At 35.6% G+C, this 19,440-nt stretch overlaps 1 protein-coding gene across 1 annotated transcript in view; it reads left to right on the top strand.

The window, feature by feature from the left end:
• The window catches only part of LOC118752742 (retinal homeobox protein Rx-like), a gene marked incomplete at its 3' end in the record, with an annotated part of 33,705 nt that extends 14,272 nt beyond the window's left edge, over positions 1–19,433 (top strand). Inside the window, exon 3 of the mRNA XM_036487620.1 lies at positions 18,627–19,433. Within this exon, the coding sequence (XP_036343513.1) occupies positions 18,627–19,433 (807 nt within the window). The remainder of the gene's footprint in view (positions 1–18,626) is intronic.
• Between the last annotated feature and the right edge of the window lie 7 nt (positions 19,434–19,440).

Below are 19,440 nucleotides of genomic sequence, written 5' to 3'. Positions count from 1 at the left end.
GATACAACATAACTCAAAATAACATAACATAACAGCATTACATAATATAACACAACATAAAATAACATTACATTACATAACATAACATAATATGACATAACATAACATACCACATCCACAACGCAAAACAACACATCACAACACAACACAATTTAACACCATACAATACAACAGAATAAAACACAACACAAAACAACACAACAAAATACAATACAACACAACACAACATAATACAATACAACAAAATACAACACAACATGATATGTCATCCTTCAATTTTATCTTTTTCTTTTTCTCTTTTTTTTTGTGTTTTCGTCTTTTCGTTTTTATATTTATCACTTCCTTGACTTTAATTCAGATCAGATTCAGATATTTAGCAAATTTGCTACGCTCATAGCAAATATTCAAATGCGGGGCACTATACGGCGTATATGTATCCTCAGGTATTTGTATGGATGGAAGAATTCATCTTAAAAATCTTTGTATTTGTTTCACTTAGAAATTGGAGACTTCCTTATCATATTTTTCTACTTCAGCTGCACAGTCTGCTTATGCATATTCGTATACGCATACATATGTATGTACGTGAACTTTTCATCGCCTTCTTGACCTTTATTCAATATCCTGTTGGCTTCCTTTCGGTGCCGCTTTGTATTTGTACTTGTATTGTGGGCAACATGTTAATGTTGAAATAATAGTTGCAAATGCTATGTAATCACTGCTAAAGTTGTCGGAATATTTATGATTTATTGCCATTTGAGAAAAATATTTAGAAATGAGGCCATGCAAACCAAAGCAGCATTTCGTTTATTAGTTTTAAAAGCTGTTTATTTCTCCTGCAAAATTTCTTATTCGCTAAGTAAGGCATTTTCCATTGATGGGGATGTTGCGTAACGTTGACACATTATTGAGTATAAACGCAACTTAAGGCAGTCACTTTCACAGCCGGAACAAAGTATCGGCACAGCAAATTTTTCACAATATATGCAACAATTTTCGCCAATTTTTTAGAACAATATGGTTCTTTCCACAACAAAAAACATAAAAATATAATTCCTAAACTTTGAGCAAAACTGGCAAAAATTCAGCAAACTTTCAAATTTTTAATAAGATTTTTTAAAATTATTTGAGTATGCAGATTTGTAGCCCAATCAATTTTATTATAATAGTGTACAAATTTTAGGTAGCTAGGAATTACCGTTGATTTTTGGCAATTTTTTTTCACGTAGTCTCTTCCATACAAAAATTTTTTTTCGAAAATACTTTATATGGAAACAAGTAATTTTTAGCGAAAAAAAAACGAGTTCAATTCTCATATAAAAAAATATATATCGGATCTAAACCGGACCACCTCTGAGACATTACCTTTCCGATGCAAAAAGAATTAAATATCGGAATCGGTTGACGTGGTCCAAAATTATGCGGTAACATACATAAAAAAAAAAATGCAAAACATCTTTAACAAAAAAAATCTTCGATTTTTGACTAGCTCCGAGCTTACATTTTTCTGTACTAGAATTTAATGGGCTGCGAAGCTGCATACTCACAAAAAATCGAAAAAATCTGATTAAAAAGTTGAAAATTTGCTGAATTTTCGCTAGTTTTGCACAAAGTTTAGGAGTTATATTGTTATGTTTTTTGTTACAGAATGAACCATATTTTTATATAAAATTTGCGGAAAAATATTAGAATAAAAATTTTTCCATATAGTTTTGTGAAAAATGTGCTAGCCAATACTTTGTTCCGGCAGTGTATGTATCTATATTTGTGCATGCAAAACCACCGACAACTACGTATATATGTATGTGTGTATATGAAATTGTCATGACACACGCCCAGTAAACAGACTGAACAAATGCCTCGAACATTTAATTAAAATCTTTGATTCTCTTTAATAGATGGTTTCGTCCTTTGAGCAATTAAGTAACGTGATTCATGACGAAAATGACAGTAATAAAATCAAATTAATGACATGACGCGGTGACAATTACAAATGTGTGTGCAAACAAATCTATACGTACTAATACTGGTATATGATACATGTGTATGTATGTACGTACATATACATACATACAAAGGTGGGCAACAAATTAGAGCCAACATTTCCTGACATGTTTTTCACCGTAAGCTATTTGCTCTCAGGTAATGGGGGCTTTCCTTGTTATAAGTTAACTATATTTTATAGGTTCCCCAGAACCTCTAGAAAATGCCAGAAATTGCAATGGTGGGGATAAATAAAAAGTCTTGTAGTATTAAAAAATGGTTAAATAAACAATTGTGTACTGTTATGCGAAGTCTCCCGAAGAGAACCAGAGTTTTTCTATCGAAAAATATTGATTTTCTATAATTCTATACCGTTCCTACGAAAAGTTGGTTTTTGATCATGGACACACATCGACAACTTTTAGCATATATATTTACCTGTATATATTTTTTGATTTCAAAGTACTCCCATGTTGTATATATTTTTGGGTAACGAACAATCCCTGTGGGGTATGTAATGCACACACATATATACATATGTTCGTATGTGACTATATGTATATGCCATTGACAACATAATTAGAGTTTTTATATAAATAATTATATTCGGAGGTCATAGGTTCAATTAAAGTGGTCGATTGTTTTTGTAATATTGAAATTCTCTGCCCTTGACTGCAATGTGTGAACACAATATTTAATTATCTTAACCATAACTTGGTTATTCAATCAATGTCATTAATTAGTGTGTATTTATGAGCAGATAATTATTGTAATTATTATTTTATTTATTTTTTTGTTAATTACCATATTTCCCAAAAAATAAGTAGACATTATTTAATGGCGGAGTTAAAAAATGCGTCTGTGTGTGGGTATTATGGAAATGCCTATGTATTCCACGAAACACCACATACATATGTATGTATGTAGCTTTGTACATACTTACATTTCTATTTATATATTCATACACATGTAACCTTCGATGCACAAGAAAAGCTTTAAATAAATTATGTTTTAATTACGTCGATAATAAGCCACGATATTATACAAAAGTAAACAAAAAAAATCAATAACAACACCTTCCAACCAATTACGGCGCGCGTTGCTTTTACCGTTTACATACTACATACCTACACATATATTTAATGCGTGAAGGCTCTGACTCCGCCACAGACTTGCCATTGTTTAACTAAATTTATTTGATTTTTATTTTTTCATTTCCTTTTTTTTGCAAACCTCTATGTAGATCCTAAAACCAATTAAGCGCAACGCAATACAAATATAAAAATCAATTAAAAATGGCTACTGTAGGCGTGCGTGAGTGTACATACCTGCGTGTGTGTGTATACCACCTGTATACCCGCGTATTTGTTCATCGAACAGAGTAGCAGCTGGAAAGTCACTCACTCACATCACTTAGCTGCTGCTGTTGCCGTCAAATAATTTAAGCGGTTAGTAGGCGTTACTAGTTGTCACAATAATTGAATGGCTGGCTGGCTGGCTAGCCGGCAGCGAGTATAGAGACGCAAAATTAATCGAATTACTTGCAAATTTAATGAGTCAATAAAACTGCAAAAACATTAAGTGGCAATACAACAAAAATAAAACAAGAAACACTACCAACATGCAAGCATTTCAATAGACTCGACGGTAAAGCACACATACATAGATACATATATGGATATGTGTTACACTGCGTATGAGTATTACAAAATGTTAAACCTGACAGTTTAATACAAATAAAAGTAGATGTCGATAGTCCGTATGGCAAAAAAGAGTGCGTTTAGGAAAAACGCAAACTCATTTACACTCACGCGCACTCAAAATTGCATTTATAAATCATCCCTTTAATGGCACGCTTACAAAGCTACATGCATACATACAGTGACTCTAACAAATGACCATGCGTTGTTTTTTTTTAGATATTCGTAAAATTTTTCCAGCTAATTTTTTTCTGTTATTTTTATATAAAAATATCGTCTAATTTTTTACCAAAACCGTGTAAATCACAGTTTCAAACTTTAGGAAAATTCAACAAATTTTCATCAAAATTTCAACCGTTTATTCTGAATTTTTAGAAAATTTTCGGGTATGCAGTTTTATAGCCCATACAATTTTAGTAGTATAAGTTTCAAACTACCAAAAAATTGCGCTGATTTTTGAGATTTTTTTTTAGGCTACTTTTTCAGGTTTTTTAATACAAAAAGCGCAATTTGTTGCTGACGGTCTCCCGCGTTTTATTTCATAAGAAATGCATACTTTTATTGCATACCCAAAAATTTTCTTAAAATTCAGAATAAAAAGTTTGATGAAAATCGTTGAATTTTGCTAAATTTTGTATAAAGAATCAGTAAAAAATTTCGCGGCGAGTAAATTTTTGACAACTAGGAGGTGAATAAAATTTCAGTAGCAAATGAGGCTTGTGAAATTTTTGACAAATGAATAGAAAATTTTGACAAACGCAAAGATTGTTGAAGTGTAAAATTTTTCGTAAAATAAAAGCTTAAATTGATAAATTGCGATCAGCGATGGTAGATGTTTTCTTAAAATATTAATTTCACTTCAATTTGTAATATTTTATGCCGCATAAATCTGCAGTTATCGAAAATTTAATGCTGTCAAAAAAGATTTCATTTCACATCGCAAATTGGCAAAACTCTCTCAGCATAGTAAAAATATTATTCAATAGCTTTCTCCATAGAACTTTGTTACCGATTCACACACGCCCTAAGTTTGAAACTGTGATTTACGCGGTTTTGGTTCAAGCTTAAAACATATTTTTATATAAAAACAACAAAAAAAAATGTAGTTCGAAAAACATTACGAATATTTGAAGAAAAGCAACGCGTGGTCATTTGTTTGAGTCACTGTATGTATGCGAACGCCATGGTATAGCCATCAGCAGTGCTGCCAACTGTTTTCGAGTGAAAAAACCCCAGATTTCTATAAAAACCCGCTAGAAAAAAGGTAATCCATAAAACGAAAGCTGTGAAATAAATAGGTTAAAATATTAATATAATTTTAAGTAATTCATTTGAAACTACTTGAAATTAAAATTAATAATAGAATAATACGACTTGGATCGAAGTTAATAAGAAATTAAAAATAAGAATAAACATTAACATAACTACATATATGTATTTCTCGAAAAGCTGGATTTCCCGCCGCTAAATGAACTTCGAAAAATTGGCAGCCCTGGCCATCAGTCATGGCTTAAGACAAATTAGTCGACAGTCATACGGTCGGACAGACAAGTGAATTGAATTGAGTTGCTCACAATTTGTTAATAACCTCATTAAAAGTCTTAATGACCGGGCAATACATACATACACATGTACATACGTCAGCCGTCGACAAATTAAAGTGCGGCGCGTGAGTGGGTAGGCAGGTTGCCAGTTGCCAGGCTCTCCCAGTGTTTTTTCATGCATGTACACATGTTTGTATGTAGTATATTCACAAAGGCGCACCTTAAATGGCAGAAGCGAGATGCTGAATGCGAGTGGGGTCAATCTGAATTAAAGTGCGCTTCAAACTGTCAAAACGCATTTAAACTGACAGCTGATGCCTAAGTTACCATTTATATGAAATTATTGCTTGCTAGAGTGGGTGCAGCGAAATGGGAGGAAGAGAGATCAGAGTGTGCCTCTTCGAGTTGGCCACTCAGCGTTTTAGATTATTTAGTACGAAAGTAGTAATTAATTTTTTTGAAAGCAATTGAAACGCTTTATGATTGGAAAATTGGTGGCCGCTGTGGTGTGTGGCCAGCAGTGCGCGCTACTTTTCCAGCTAAGGCCACGTACCGAAATGACTCGGGTTTTTTCCGACCAAAGGCTGTTGTTACGGGGACCTAACCCCGTCCAGTAAGGCGAATCCTATCAATTGTTTTTCGTCCATGAAGCAATACCTTACAGCCGCATTGCTTCGGATCCTTAGGTATACTGCGCGCGGGAATCGAGCCCAACCCCGGACCAGAAATCAACTTCTGCTGCGTCTTCTAGAGACGAGTTCATCCCAACTCTATTTCCGTTGGGTGTAACTCATAAACTGATCGTAGCCTTCATCGCCATTGGGTCCAATGGACACCATGCTTGGGCTCTCGAGAGCTACATCGCCGTTCACCTTCGTCCGTAAGTGCCGCGAGAAGGCTGAGGGCGGGTTTTACACACCCTGCACCTACCAAGCCCACACAACCACGACATGTTTACCCATGTTGTTATTTCTCTACCCTGACCTTTCTCGGTTTCGCACAAGTCTATTTTTGTGTAACATTTTGAGATCGTGGCAACCGTCTGCCCACAGCCGTTATAAGCCTAATATTACCTTGCCAGTTTTCATTCAGTAATAACTTGTTCTTCTGTTTCCCTCCCTCTAATTGCTGTCCATCGTATTGTTTGATTGGTTATGCGTGGCTAAGTGGCTTCTCAAGAACATCATTAAGATTGAGATAAATGCATTTTCGTATCGACTGATGCGGCATTAAATTGAGCAGCAATAAGAACTCTAATGAATTTGTATAAGCGTGACATGGACATATAAGAATTGGACGCCTACCCGGCAACAACAAAGCCTAAGCACACTTAATTCGGACACTGAAAAATGAAAACAAAAAAAAAATGTTGTGGCGAATGGACTAAAGAGTGTAGAAAATCCTTGTCATGATTGACATTTTGTGTCTGATTGCGGCTTGTTATGTTGCGCGTTTAAATGCAGACATTTGTGAAGGTAATATTGCTGCCTTTTGAATATCAACAGTGGTTAACACAAAGCTGGAAGACGGTTAAAAGCAAAACAAGAAACTATCAAATACAAAAATACTTAATATGTACAATAAAAAAAAACAGAATGTAAGCCCTGTGAGCTGCTGCGCGGCGGCCACTGCCACTACTTGAAGAGCGTTGATCTCGTACGCGTCGGGATATTTGTACTTTGATGCTAATAATCAAAATTTATACGCCTCCCAGGTGGGCTGACGAACAAATTAACCACTGCTACTGCTGTGCTTCATACATAGCACTTAATTAAGAAATTAAAAAATAAAAATAAAATAACACTAGGAAAGCGAATCGCAACCGAAAAGTGTTAATCGACAAATTGCTTGGAAAATTAAACAAAAACCTTACATAGAGAAACTTGCACAATGCGTGTAGCGAAAATTTGTAGTAGCTCAACTGGAAGCTTAACCCAGTTACTGGAGGTTAAGCACCCAACTTTGCAGACAATGGAAATACTTATGCTAGCTGTTAGCTCAGCACAAGTCCACTTAACGGCAACTCAGCTCACCGCTATCCCCCGCCGCTGCGCCTTCTTGCTGCGGTGTCTTACTTAGCTTTGCATTTGGCATTCATCGTTTGCCGGTTTCGGGCCACCGCGCTGTACGAGTGGCTATAACTAATTGGCGGTAGCCCACACTGATCGTAAAACAATTACTAGTGCGTTTGACTTGCTCAATTAATGTGGCTCGCCAGTTGTACGCGTTTCGAAGAAAGCCAGCAATCAGCTGGTGAAATTGGGAGTTTTTTATTGTGAATGTGTCGGAAAATTAATGAATTGATCGACAGCTCAATTTGTACCGATGAATATTTAGCTTAAAATACAACCGTTCATTGGCATTCGTTTTGGCAATTAAAAACGCCAATTACACTATGTAACAAAATTACAAAAAAAGGTCAAAAAACTTGGAACACAATACAGCACATGCTAGTTTAGGCACCGCCTTCTTTTTTTTTTTTGCCACGAAATTTTATTTTTGCCACCAGCCACTTTTTTAGCCACTTCTTAAAATGATTTTAAATATTAAAGTGAATATCCTTTTCCATGCCACTCCTAACTCAATTCGGCAATAAAATTTACATATGTATATATGTATTATAACTACTATTTCTGGTTGAAACGCGCTCCAAATTCATAGCTGCTGCCGAGTATGATTTTTTTTTTGCTTGGGACAATGTACAAGTAAACACAAACACAAATTTTTGGGTACTTCTATGCTTATTTTAAATATTTTTCAAGGATATTTATTAAAACAACTTTAGATATAGACGAATACGAGACCGATACTGGTACCGAAGAAGCGCCATGCAATAAGACTACAAACACACACATGTGTTTATGTACTAAAATATATTAATCTACACTGGCGGCAGAAATAATAGACACGACTTACTTTGAAAAGTTTTTTATGTTTAATATTTTTTTATAAAAGCCTGTCTCGTTATACAACAAACACCATATAAAACTCTTTTTAAAAATTTATACAAAAGTTATAAAAATTCGACTCATTTTCACAAATTTTTTTATTTTTTTTTTAAGAATTTTTAGAAACATTTTTGGTTTGCAGTTTCATAACCCATTTTAGTACAATAAAGTGCAAGTTTCAAGTGGCTAGAAAGCACCGTTGATTTTTGACAATTTTTGTTGACGATGCTAGGCATTCTCTTCCATATAAAAAAATGTCGAGCACACTTTGTATGGGAAAAAATGCGTGACACCGTCAACAAAAAAAAATCTTAAAAACAACGGTATTTTGAAGCCAATTGAAACTTGCACTTTATACTAAAATTTAATGCGCTACAAATCTACACACCGAAAATTTTTTCTAAAATTTCTGAATTAAAAGTTTGAAAATTCTTAGAAGTACGACGAGTATATTATTTCTGCCGCCAATGTATATAAATTTCAAGCTAAAATATGCAAATTTTTTGTGTTCTTTACATTATATGTGAATAATTTTCTACCTAAATTAGAAAAAAATAAATTAAAAATATATTTTCATTTGCAATGAAAGTTATTAGCAACTGTTTTAGCAAAAGCTAGGATATTTAGCCACTTTTAAAATCGAATGTGGCCACCACTAAAAATTGTCAGCGGCAACACTGGCGGAGCGGTGGCAATATAATTTTTTTCCGGTGGTATGCGTACTCACTTTTGGCTGTAAAAATGGGTGAAATGTGAAGATTTTTAAAAGGCGTGAATGTTCGCGCCATGAATTGTGTTTTCTTTGGAAACAAAAACGAGTTTTCACATTGAAACTGTAAAATTTGTATCTACATATTTTTTTATTAACGTCAAAATTAGCTTAGTAAAAATACTGGAAGCTAAGGTTGTACGGGATAGAAAGAATTTGTTGATCTTATTTCACTTATAATTTATTGGAGATAGTAGCTCCTTCGGAGTCATAAACAATTATTATTTCCAGCAGGCTTTAGTTGAAAGAAAACTCCTTCATAAACACTCCTGTTCACAGCGCAGGCACCAAAGTATGCTAAACCACTAAAATTAAGGGGATTTGAAGTGAGTTAAGGCGAGTTGAGCTAGTCAACTGAAGTGAGTTCAGGCAAGTTAAGGAAAGTTAGGGTAAGTTCAAATGAAGTGAGATGAGTTAAGGTGAGCTTAGCTGAAATAACATTAGTTGGGGTGAGTTGGCATAACGTAACATAACATAGCATAACAAAACATAATATAATATAACTTTCCATAACATAAAAACATATCTCATTCTTAAGGCGCTGGATCTATCTTTGTCGAGACTGGGCCATATTTGACGAGCTATCCCATTAGTTGATTCTGCAATACGTTTTCTATTTGAAAGCTCGATAAAGAATGTGTAGATTAAACCAGTAGTATACTCAATCATGAGACGTATCTGAGTCATAATTACCTGGTATATCTCTGAGTCCCAGGACCCAAATAATCCTTATGGTGCGCTTGTATTCTAGATCTTTTAAAATAAAATGTTAGCAACCTTAAGCTATTTTAGGGGAAGTCGTTAAACATTCTTAAGATATCCCCAAGTCCTCACATGCTTCAAATATACCTAAAACTTCCGCTTGACAGAAAAGTTGCAACAATATCCACCCGTACCGACATCGGTATCCATTTTGGATCCTTCGATGGAGAGTGAGTTATATCCGCTTCATTCGGTCTCCTCCCAATTCTCTTTTATTTAATACGGTGCAATATACTTTAAAAAAGGATGAGGAAAGCAGTTTTCATTTTTGAGTTATGATATTTTTTATTTTTACTTTTTATACTCCACACTTATACAGTTAACAGAAGACTACAGAAAAAGCAATATGTTTCTCTCCATTCTTACAAAACAAAAACTTGCATAATTCGAATGCGAAACAACATTTATTAGCCGCAGTCGTGTTCGTGCTCAGTGACATATGTAGATATTCTCAAACAAAAATGATCAGTTTCGATAAAAGCATTTCGAAATATTTCCTAATATAATTTGGTTCAACTATTTAGGGCATTCATTGGTGTCCGAATTCAGGCGCGTGGTACTCTGCAGCCTTCAAATCAATGGGTTGATATGATTGCTGGAAAATGGGTAACGTAGTTTTCCTGTTGGAATTTTTTTTATCAGCAGACAATTTTTGGAATCACATTCAACTTCGAGACGCCCCAAGATAAACAGCACAATTGCGTGACTTACTCACCCCGCAGTCATATTTGTTTGCCCTTTTAGTATAACCTTTCTTATATATAGTAAAATATATTCACACGACTTTACAAAACTAACTCATAGCAGTAGTCTGCGCGGAATTACCAACAAGCTAGCCTTGACGCTGGATAATTGCACGGTGAAAGGTGTTCTGCCGCTGCGATTATCATCAAAGTCCAAATTTAATTCTTGAAGAAGGTATCTAGTTTAATCCAGTGTTTGCACAGGTAACTTGGTATAGCGGTGTCAAGTTGTCAGACTGGGGCTAAAGAAACTGGAATTCAAGCGGAGCTACAACATACTGAATAAACAATTTTTGACCGATTTAAAAAGAAGGAAAGGAGTCGAGTATAGACGCGTCTTATTAAGTGAATATTCCTCGCATTCAACGACAAGCATTTTTGCTGTTTGTTCTATTGAAAACTACAAGAACCTTTGGTGTATAAATTAGTTTACCTGGCTCTTTTAATAAACAGATATATGTAAATACTTCCTAGATGATTTTAAATCGCACATAAACCACATCAGTGAAAGCTAGCTCAGTGCACATGATAAAAAAAAAATTATAAAAGGGGTTCTAAACGAGCTGTAATAAAAATTGATTTGTATGCTATTCGCTTAGTTATTACTCTTTTTTCATTTCGGCTCATTAGCGTCAATCATTATGTAACAACATATGCCGACATGGTTTACCGCCTACGCTAATTATGCTCAACAAGCATTTTAAAAATCTTAAAAATCTTTCCTTCATTGCTTTCAAATTATTTTGTTTTAATGCTACACTTTCTTATCACAATAGCATAATCGATCTACAAATCCATTTTCTTCAAGAAAAATAACTAAATGGGCTACTCATCTAGCAAACTATATTTTTCCTTGTGATAAAATACTTCATCTACATAGCTTGCTGCATAAACAAATCCTAAAAAACAATCGTTAAAATGTCTTACAAATTGACATTAATCGCGTCAAATTGATGATTTGACACATTTCCTTGCCAGAAAACAAAAGCAAGGCGTGAGTGTGTTGCACATCTCTCGCTGTTAACGACGCCGGGCTCAATTCCTCTGCTTTACAACTTGAGTTTGACGATTACTTGCAACAAGTGAAAACTACAATTAAGCCATTTACAACAATAACTAGCGCCTGTATACCTCTCTTAGTTGGCTGTAGAAGTAGCCGGAATTATGTTTTACTTTTTCGGTTTACTTTTTTTTACCATTTTATTTTTTACTTGAAATCGGCATTTTCAAAGGATATTTTCCTGTGTAAATGGAGCTGTGGCGGCAGATTTGGCGCTTAATTGAAATGTTATTAGGACTGAAACGAAATGTCATGGCCTTCAACTCTAAATGGAATGGAAAGGGGATCAAGTTCGTTCAGATGAGGCAATCAACAGACAAATCAGTTTGGCATTTGCCCGCCCTTTTTACTCGGTCCTTCAAGCCCAATTGGCTGATTTTTGGCCCTATTTGACGAAAGTTGATAGAACCACTCGCTAGAAAAAAACATAGCCCATTAATCTAAAAATAATGCCATAAAAACATTACGAAGTTATATTTTCAAAGAGTATTTTGTTCAAACTGGTAACACGTGTGTGACTGATTTGCTTTATTGTAAATAATAATATTTTGGCGCTTGCACTTTTGCTAAGTGCTTGACCGAGCTGCACCTAAAATTTTTGAGAACAAATTTTAAATTAAAAAAAAAATTTGTGTCCCTTTAAAACAATAACAGCTAAAACCTAAAAGAAAATTAAATACAAATAAAAATAAAATTAAAAATGAAAAAGAAAAAATTACAAAACGAGTTTCTAAACATTAAATTAAATTAAAAAATTTGTTTGCTTTTAAATTAATAATATCTAAACATTACGAGAAAATTAAATTATATTTAAAAAAAAATCTTTATAATTTGCACCAAATCGGACCATAATCGGTAAAAAATTTTTGTGGGAATATTCTTTTTCATATAAGTATCTAATATATTTTCTTAACATGAACCCAATCGAATCATAAATAGGGATTTTCCAAATGACTCGACTTCTCCGCCGCCTAGCGAATTTTTCATCATGATATTGCATTGTTATCTGGTTATGTGCATGTTACTATAGTAAGTAATAGGGATTGGTAAAATAAACAGAAATGACTAAACATGGATTTGACAAGTATTAGAGACGTGAGCAACTTAACAGTAGTAAGGGTTTTTATTTTTTTTAATTTGAATTGTGTCGTTATTAAATAGGACCTTCGATACGTACATACAAGTGAAGTTAAATAAAACCTTGTGAAAAAATATTAAAAAATAAAATAAGTTACTAAAATTAAATGGAATAAAAAAAACTATGTTTCTTTTTAAAATAATATAATCTAAATATTAAAAAAAGTTGATAAAAAAATTACATTAATTAAAGTTACTGAAAAGTAAACGGAATTAAAAAAAAAACAAAATCTTTTTTAAAAAATAACATCTAAAAAGTAAAATAAAACTAAATTAAAAATAAACTAAGTTCCCAAAAGTGAAACTAAAAAAAAATATTTTCGTTTTCAATTAAAATAGTTTAAAAATTAAAACAAATTAAACTAAAAAAATATATTTCTTTTTGAAACAATAAAATCTAAGAGTTAAAAGAATCAAATAAAAAAAGAAATTAATTTAAAAAAGATAAATAAATGAAATAGGTTCTTAAAAATAAAATTATGTAAAAGTAGAAAAAAAAATTTGTTTTAAAAATACACTATCTAAGACTTAACAGACAATTAAATCAAAAACTAGAATTAAAAAATAAGAAAATAATAAGTCCGTAAAAACTAAATGACACTAAAAAAATATAACTGTCCTTAAAATCAAATTAAAACTAAAAAAACTAAAAAACAAACTAAATAAAAAACTGTTAAAGAAGAAAATAATAAGTCCTTAAAAACCAAATGAAAATAAAAACAAAAAATATTTTAATTTATAAAATAATAATGTAAAAATTAAAAGAAATTTAATTTAAAAAAAATGCAATGAAATAAATGACATTATGATTAAACATACAGCATTGCAAGTTGATAAAAGCGTTGTAAAATAGTTTTCTTTTTAAAGCCATAAAATATAAAAGTTAATTAAAGTACAATAACAAATATTCAATAATCCACTGACTTTTGCTGTATTTTTGTACGTATTAAAATGCTCAGAAATTTTTAACGCTTTCAAATCTGGGGAAAATTTTATGTTTATTTAAATATATCTTAATAAAAAATGTTCCGAATAAACTAGAGATTTCACTTGCAAGTTGCTTTGACGTTCGAAATGTAAACTTAATCAAAAAACTTTGGCAAAAACTGGAAATGGTAGCGGCTATTAATTACATTTCATGCCAACAATTAATTGCCTTAAATAGCCAAAATGAAAGGTTTTTAATTTAAGTGAGCAAAATTGTAGATATGCATGCCTTCGACCATTCACATGTACGTAAGTAAGTACGTAGTATGTATGTATTAAATTTGTACTACAAATTTGCCGTTGAATGTGCTACATCGATTACGGCGAATAGAAAGTAGCGAAAGGGGAAGAGTGTGTGTAACTCAATCAAAAAATTAATTTACATTTCAACTCAAATTACCGCATTAAAATCGAGCACTGTACAAACTAATAGTAGTAGTAAGTAGGTGCATGTGTGGTCTAAAGTAGTTCTCTAAGCTCACATATCGTACTAGCGCTCAGCACAGACCAGACCAAAAATTGCATTTAGTTAAACACATCAAAATGCAATTACTCAACACAACGTAATTATACATTTTTCAAAACATTAATTGGACCCACTGTGCGCTAGCCGAGTAATACACTGTACCTTGCCGCACCGCTTCAATTGACTAAATGGCTGGTTACACATGGTATGTATCATTTGCCTAGTATTTTTAATGAAATATGTAGTTCCATGGAAAAGGAAATCCATTTTTGAAATCCGTCGAAGTCGGCGCAATTCGCCTACTTGCCACCAACGATGAGTAAAGCGGGCAACAAATAGCACCCGACGCGACTTTGCCTCACCCGGCTACTCTGCCAACTAACTCTATATGAAGAACATATCATTAACGCCACCCTGACATGCGCTCTCCTAACTCACCTACTAACCTTTTTTTTTGCCAGCCAGCTCGCAGTTAGGAAACTCTTTCAAATTCGAAGCGTTGCAGCAGCTAATGACTTCCTTGCATGTCACAGGATATTTTCTCTGGGCAAATAGCTAAGGAATGACTGTTAAAACTAGCTGCTTGCCACCCAACGATGCAAATGTGTGTGTGTGTGTGTGAACTTTTTGTTTTCTGACGAGGTCGTTTGTGGGTGAGCATTTAAAATAGCACTGTGCGCAGCGAAAAACAAGCGGCGTTTAAGAATTTTTATTGCGCCACATTGTAAATATGACGCGACTAATTGAATGCCGTTTGTTGCAATGCACAAATGTTCATATGAATATGTATTAAATAAAGTATACCCTGCTGGGAAGTTTTTGGGGAAAAGAATTTTTGATTCAGAAATATGTAGTACGTCTGTCAAAACTTCGAGTCACTAGCGATTAAGGCCATCTGGGGGACAGCTTGTGTCCACTAATTGGATGAAAGTTTCTTATTTCAGCTTAAAAGCAATTTGAAAAAATTTTAAAATTTAAGTAATTGCCGACTTCAAAAAACAGGCTTGCAAAATAGCTAAATAACCCTGGCCTGACTCTAGCAGTACGCAAGCGTTAGACCAGCTTAACAGATCCATTACGGGGCAGACAGCTAGTAACACTAGTAGCAGACCTTTTAGGAGCTCCCATAAGTGAAACGGATTCATTGGTGAATCAAGGTGATTCGTCAAAGCAGCGTAGGATCTTGTTTGATTGGTTTAAGTGGATTGCCATCTGGTGCAAGTTTACTATTTTCTTTCCACAAATCGTGCAACCTACAACCATTTGGCGACATAAATGAATTTCAGTACGTTATACAGAGATCGGCAGCCAAAATACACTCAGAAATATTCTAAAGGAATGGTTTGCCGAGAGTCTTTAGCCTCATTCACAGCAAGTGTTCGACTGTCTGTTTTGATCCCGGATCATCGAAACTACGACCGAACCTATTGAAGGGCATTGCAATCCTTTCGGCAGGTACCTCAACGGACCAATGCCTTGTGCACACTGCAGTAAGTTTATAGGTGTCTTCTTTGCTCAGTACTAAGAGAGATTTGGTTTTGCAATGGTAAACGATACTGAACGGTTCCACCTCTGCTTGGCCTTCGAGTGATAAGATTCGGCGACGCATGTCCTCCGCGGGGGACACATTCATTGATCTCTCTCTCGTCTACAGTAATCCACTAGTTGAGATATAACAGACTTAGAAGAGAGAGCCTGAATGGCCGCTTGGTTATCCGAGATTATATTCACCTGCGTTCTCGCGGGTACATTCTCTTTGATGTACCTTACTGCCTCTTTAATTGCAAACGTTTCAGCCAGGAAAACGCTTGCATAGTCTGGTAGCCGATATAGTAACTTGTTTTATATTGCTAAATGTAAACCCCTGCACCAAGCCGGCATTACATCTTTGATCCGTCCGTAAAGATAATTGAGCTCTACAAGAACTGCACCTTTCCTTGAGTCCAGTCACTGCAGCTTGTTAAGTTCTCGCGGGGTTCGTGGTGAACCCAAGTTTTCGAGGGGATATTGGCAGCGCTTTAATTTCAGGCACTAATGAATCAAGGATAGAACCGTGTACAAACGGTCTTTCTTTTCGGGGCCCCAAGGTACGCAGACTGATGGCGGTGTTAGCAGCTGAATTTTCGAGAAAGATATCAATTGGCAATAAATCAAAAAGGACGGCCAAATCATGCTTCGGACAAGATCTCATTGCACCTGTTACGCCAGTAGCTGCTGCCTTTCAATTCCGCTTAGTTTTTTTGCCACGTAATCCCTACCGGCTGACCACTAGACAAGCGGGCTATAAGAGAGTATGGGACATTCTCATAGAGAGTCACCGATGTCTTTCTTGCACGCATGGAATGTACATAAACAAAACATATTCCACGAATTGTGCATAAAAATGGCCCCAGTTGTATACGGGACAGATTCTAGGAAGGACTGCAACCAACCAACCGGGTAGCTCCTGCTATATGAAATGATATTATCATTAGTCCTTGAGTGCGTGGGGAAATTTGACTGCTTTAGTTGGCGTAAAAAGATCCAGTTGGCATGGGAACCAGGCCACAAGGAAGTAGAGGGAAATAAGGTAGCTTAATATCAAGAGAGACGGCAGTTGTCACTCCACAATTGGATCCGATCCTTCGCTGGGTATATGTCCTCATACGATTAAGGAAGAAATCAGGAAAGAGAGAAAAGCCTTGAGAGATTTTTTAATTGGCAAAGTTTAGTAGGATAGCGACAGGCTAGGATTCTACTGGGGGGATATATAGGTCGTGGTGGAAACTTCGTTTCCTAAATCTATCACCAAGTGGATTTTCCTACCGGGTATAAAGTAGAAACCATAGTACAAGCTAATCACTTGGGTGGTAATGCTGATATATGACCATTTCAACGAATCGTTTGTAGTTGGTCGGTGGGTATGTCGTAGTCGTTGATTTCTTGATATTGCGCAACATATGATTAGTGAAAGGCTATGTTTGGGGGTGGCTGAGGTTGCTGAGTTTATATTGAAGGTGGTCAAACCAGTGTGTGAGTTTCGAAATGGGATATCTATGGGAAATACCTAATTAAATTGTAATTACCCGTTTTACGCTGAGTGCTCAGTCAAATTGAAATTTGAAGTTATACAATTACCTTCGAACGAATGAACGTTAATGGACTTTGAAGGATAATCGATTTGTTGAGAAAAGAAACAATCATTTGTCATTCATGTTAATTCGGTTGTCTTGGCTTTATTGTGGTGAGATAAGCATAAATATAATAGTAACTTTTTCATGCGCTCGTATTAGTCGGAAAGCTCTAACAGGCGTTTTCAAGGAGGTAAATATGTATTAATATTGACAAATGAATATGATTAAAGGACAATTTTGTCAGACTGAAATTACAAAAAAAGAACCAAAGATATTACTTGGCTGAATATAAAATCAATATTGTATATTTTTCGAGCTCAAGGTCACATGTTTGGTCGAGCAAATATAGCCAGAAGTTGTTTAGGATGACTGAAGTCGAAATATCCACAAATAATGATGGCTGCTTCTGGAAGATCACCTAAACATTATTGTCTTTCACGCAGGTTTTATAATATGAGGTTGGGTTACCTGACCGCTTGGAGTTCAGAAGACAGTGGTCAGATAAGCATTACACTAGTAGCCAGAGCTGTACTCTGTATACCTTTAAAAGCTCCGTTGATCGCCCCGGTCTAATTGAGTGATACGTATAGGAACCTAACTACATTATAGACTCCCAGAATACACCTCTAATAATAAAGGGAATAATTTACTTCTAGCCAGCATCGATGTGCAGCAAGCGACTCCAGCCGAGATGAGTTCAACTCTTCTTATAATTAAGGATTTCCAGTAGTTAAAAATAAGCCAGTGTCTTTAATCCTAACTACAAGCGGACAGCGGAGGTACAACCTCCAACCTTTTTTATTTTGCTCTTAAGGTGGCGCCTTTTGCAAGGTCGGGGGATGTATTGAGTTTGTGAAGTCGACAGGTTTGGCGTTTCCACCTCTGACGATTGCTGCTTCTGCTCCGGTTTATTCATAGCTTGCTGCCTTGGAGGCACAAAAGTGGATTCCGAGCAGCACGGTCATCAATGATTTTGGGCTTTATAAGAGAAAGTTTTACTGCAAGGACATAATCTATATATGACTGGCTAACGTAGTACCATTTATTTCAAAATCGAAGTACAGATGACATTCGGAATTACGGTTTTTATCGAGCTGTCCTCACCGTATCGTTGAGTAAAATCAGCGGTAGCTCTCGCAGGATGTAATTTCGTGATGTCGGTCTGAGCTATCCGCTTTCTCTTATCAACAAATTAGTTTTTGAATCAAGAGTACTCTCTTTTGTGCCTGCACTCAACTAGTTAGACTCTTTGAAAGCTTTTTCTTAAAACTTCTTTTTTCGTTAGTATATGTAGCGGCAATTCGAGCTATTAACATACCGAAAATTTTATCCTTTCTAAAATAAATTAGCGCCTTCTAAATATTTACTTTATTTCCTTACTAACTATACTAAAAATGTCCATTCTCATTCACAGCCAACGATGACGCCACCGATCTCCGTTGCAACATGTCCCTGGCGCATCTGCGCAATATGGATAATCACATGGCATCAATGCTGCAGCAGTCAACACACCACAAGCATGTCACATTCCCCAATATGCAGTCGCCACCAGGCGCACATCATCATCAAAATGCTGTTGGCTTGCATCTAGGTACGCCCCCACCGCCGCCTCAACACTCTGCGTCGCATCATCCGCACCAAGCACTCAACTATCACAATGCCTTGATGAGCTTTCCACATCAAAATATCACTTCTAGTGGTGGCGGCGGTGGCGCCAATAGTCATTTAAACTACCCGCCACTGGAGTCCGGCAGCACCGATTCGGGCAGCACACGCACCAGTCCGTCCATGAGTAGCGGTGATTATCTCAATTCGATGCATCAGATGGTCGAGGCGAGTCATCTGCAAGCAGCGCTGCAACACCATCCGTCACACCCGCATCATCAACCATCAACGGGACCGCCTCCGCCGCCACATTACAGTCACCAACAGCATTTGGCCGCTTTGGCAGCACACGCTCAAGCGCAGTCGCAGTCGCAACAGGAACAGAAATTTGCTAAATCATCGTCGTCACCAACGACATTTGCCAATCAGTCATACTTTAGTCTCGCCAATGGCTCCGGCGCACTTTGCAGTGGAGGTGCTGTTGCCGGCACGGCTATTGGTAGCAATCACGCCAACCTGCTTGATTACGATGAGCACTCAATGTCTTCAATTTCGGCGAGTGGCGAGATCGATGCGGGCGATGATGAGGATATGAAGGACGGGCAAGGCGACATATCCGGACC

The sequence above is a fragment of the Rhagoletis pomonella genome, unplaced genomic scaffold (genome assembly GCF_013731165.1).
Source record: "Rhagoletis pomonella isolate Grant_MI unplaced genomic scaffold, Rhpom_1.0 Rhpom_scaffold_01803, whole genome shotgun sequence".
Taxonomy (NCBI): Eukaryota; Metazoa; Arthropoda; class Insecta; order Diptera; family Tephritidae; genus Rhagoletis; species Rhagoletis pomonella.
Note: the sequence above shows the minus strand (reverse complement) of the source record. Positions and strands in the feature narration are given on the sequence as shown.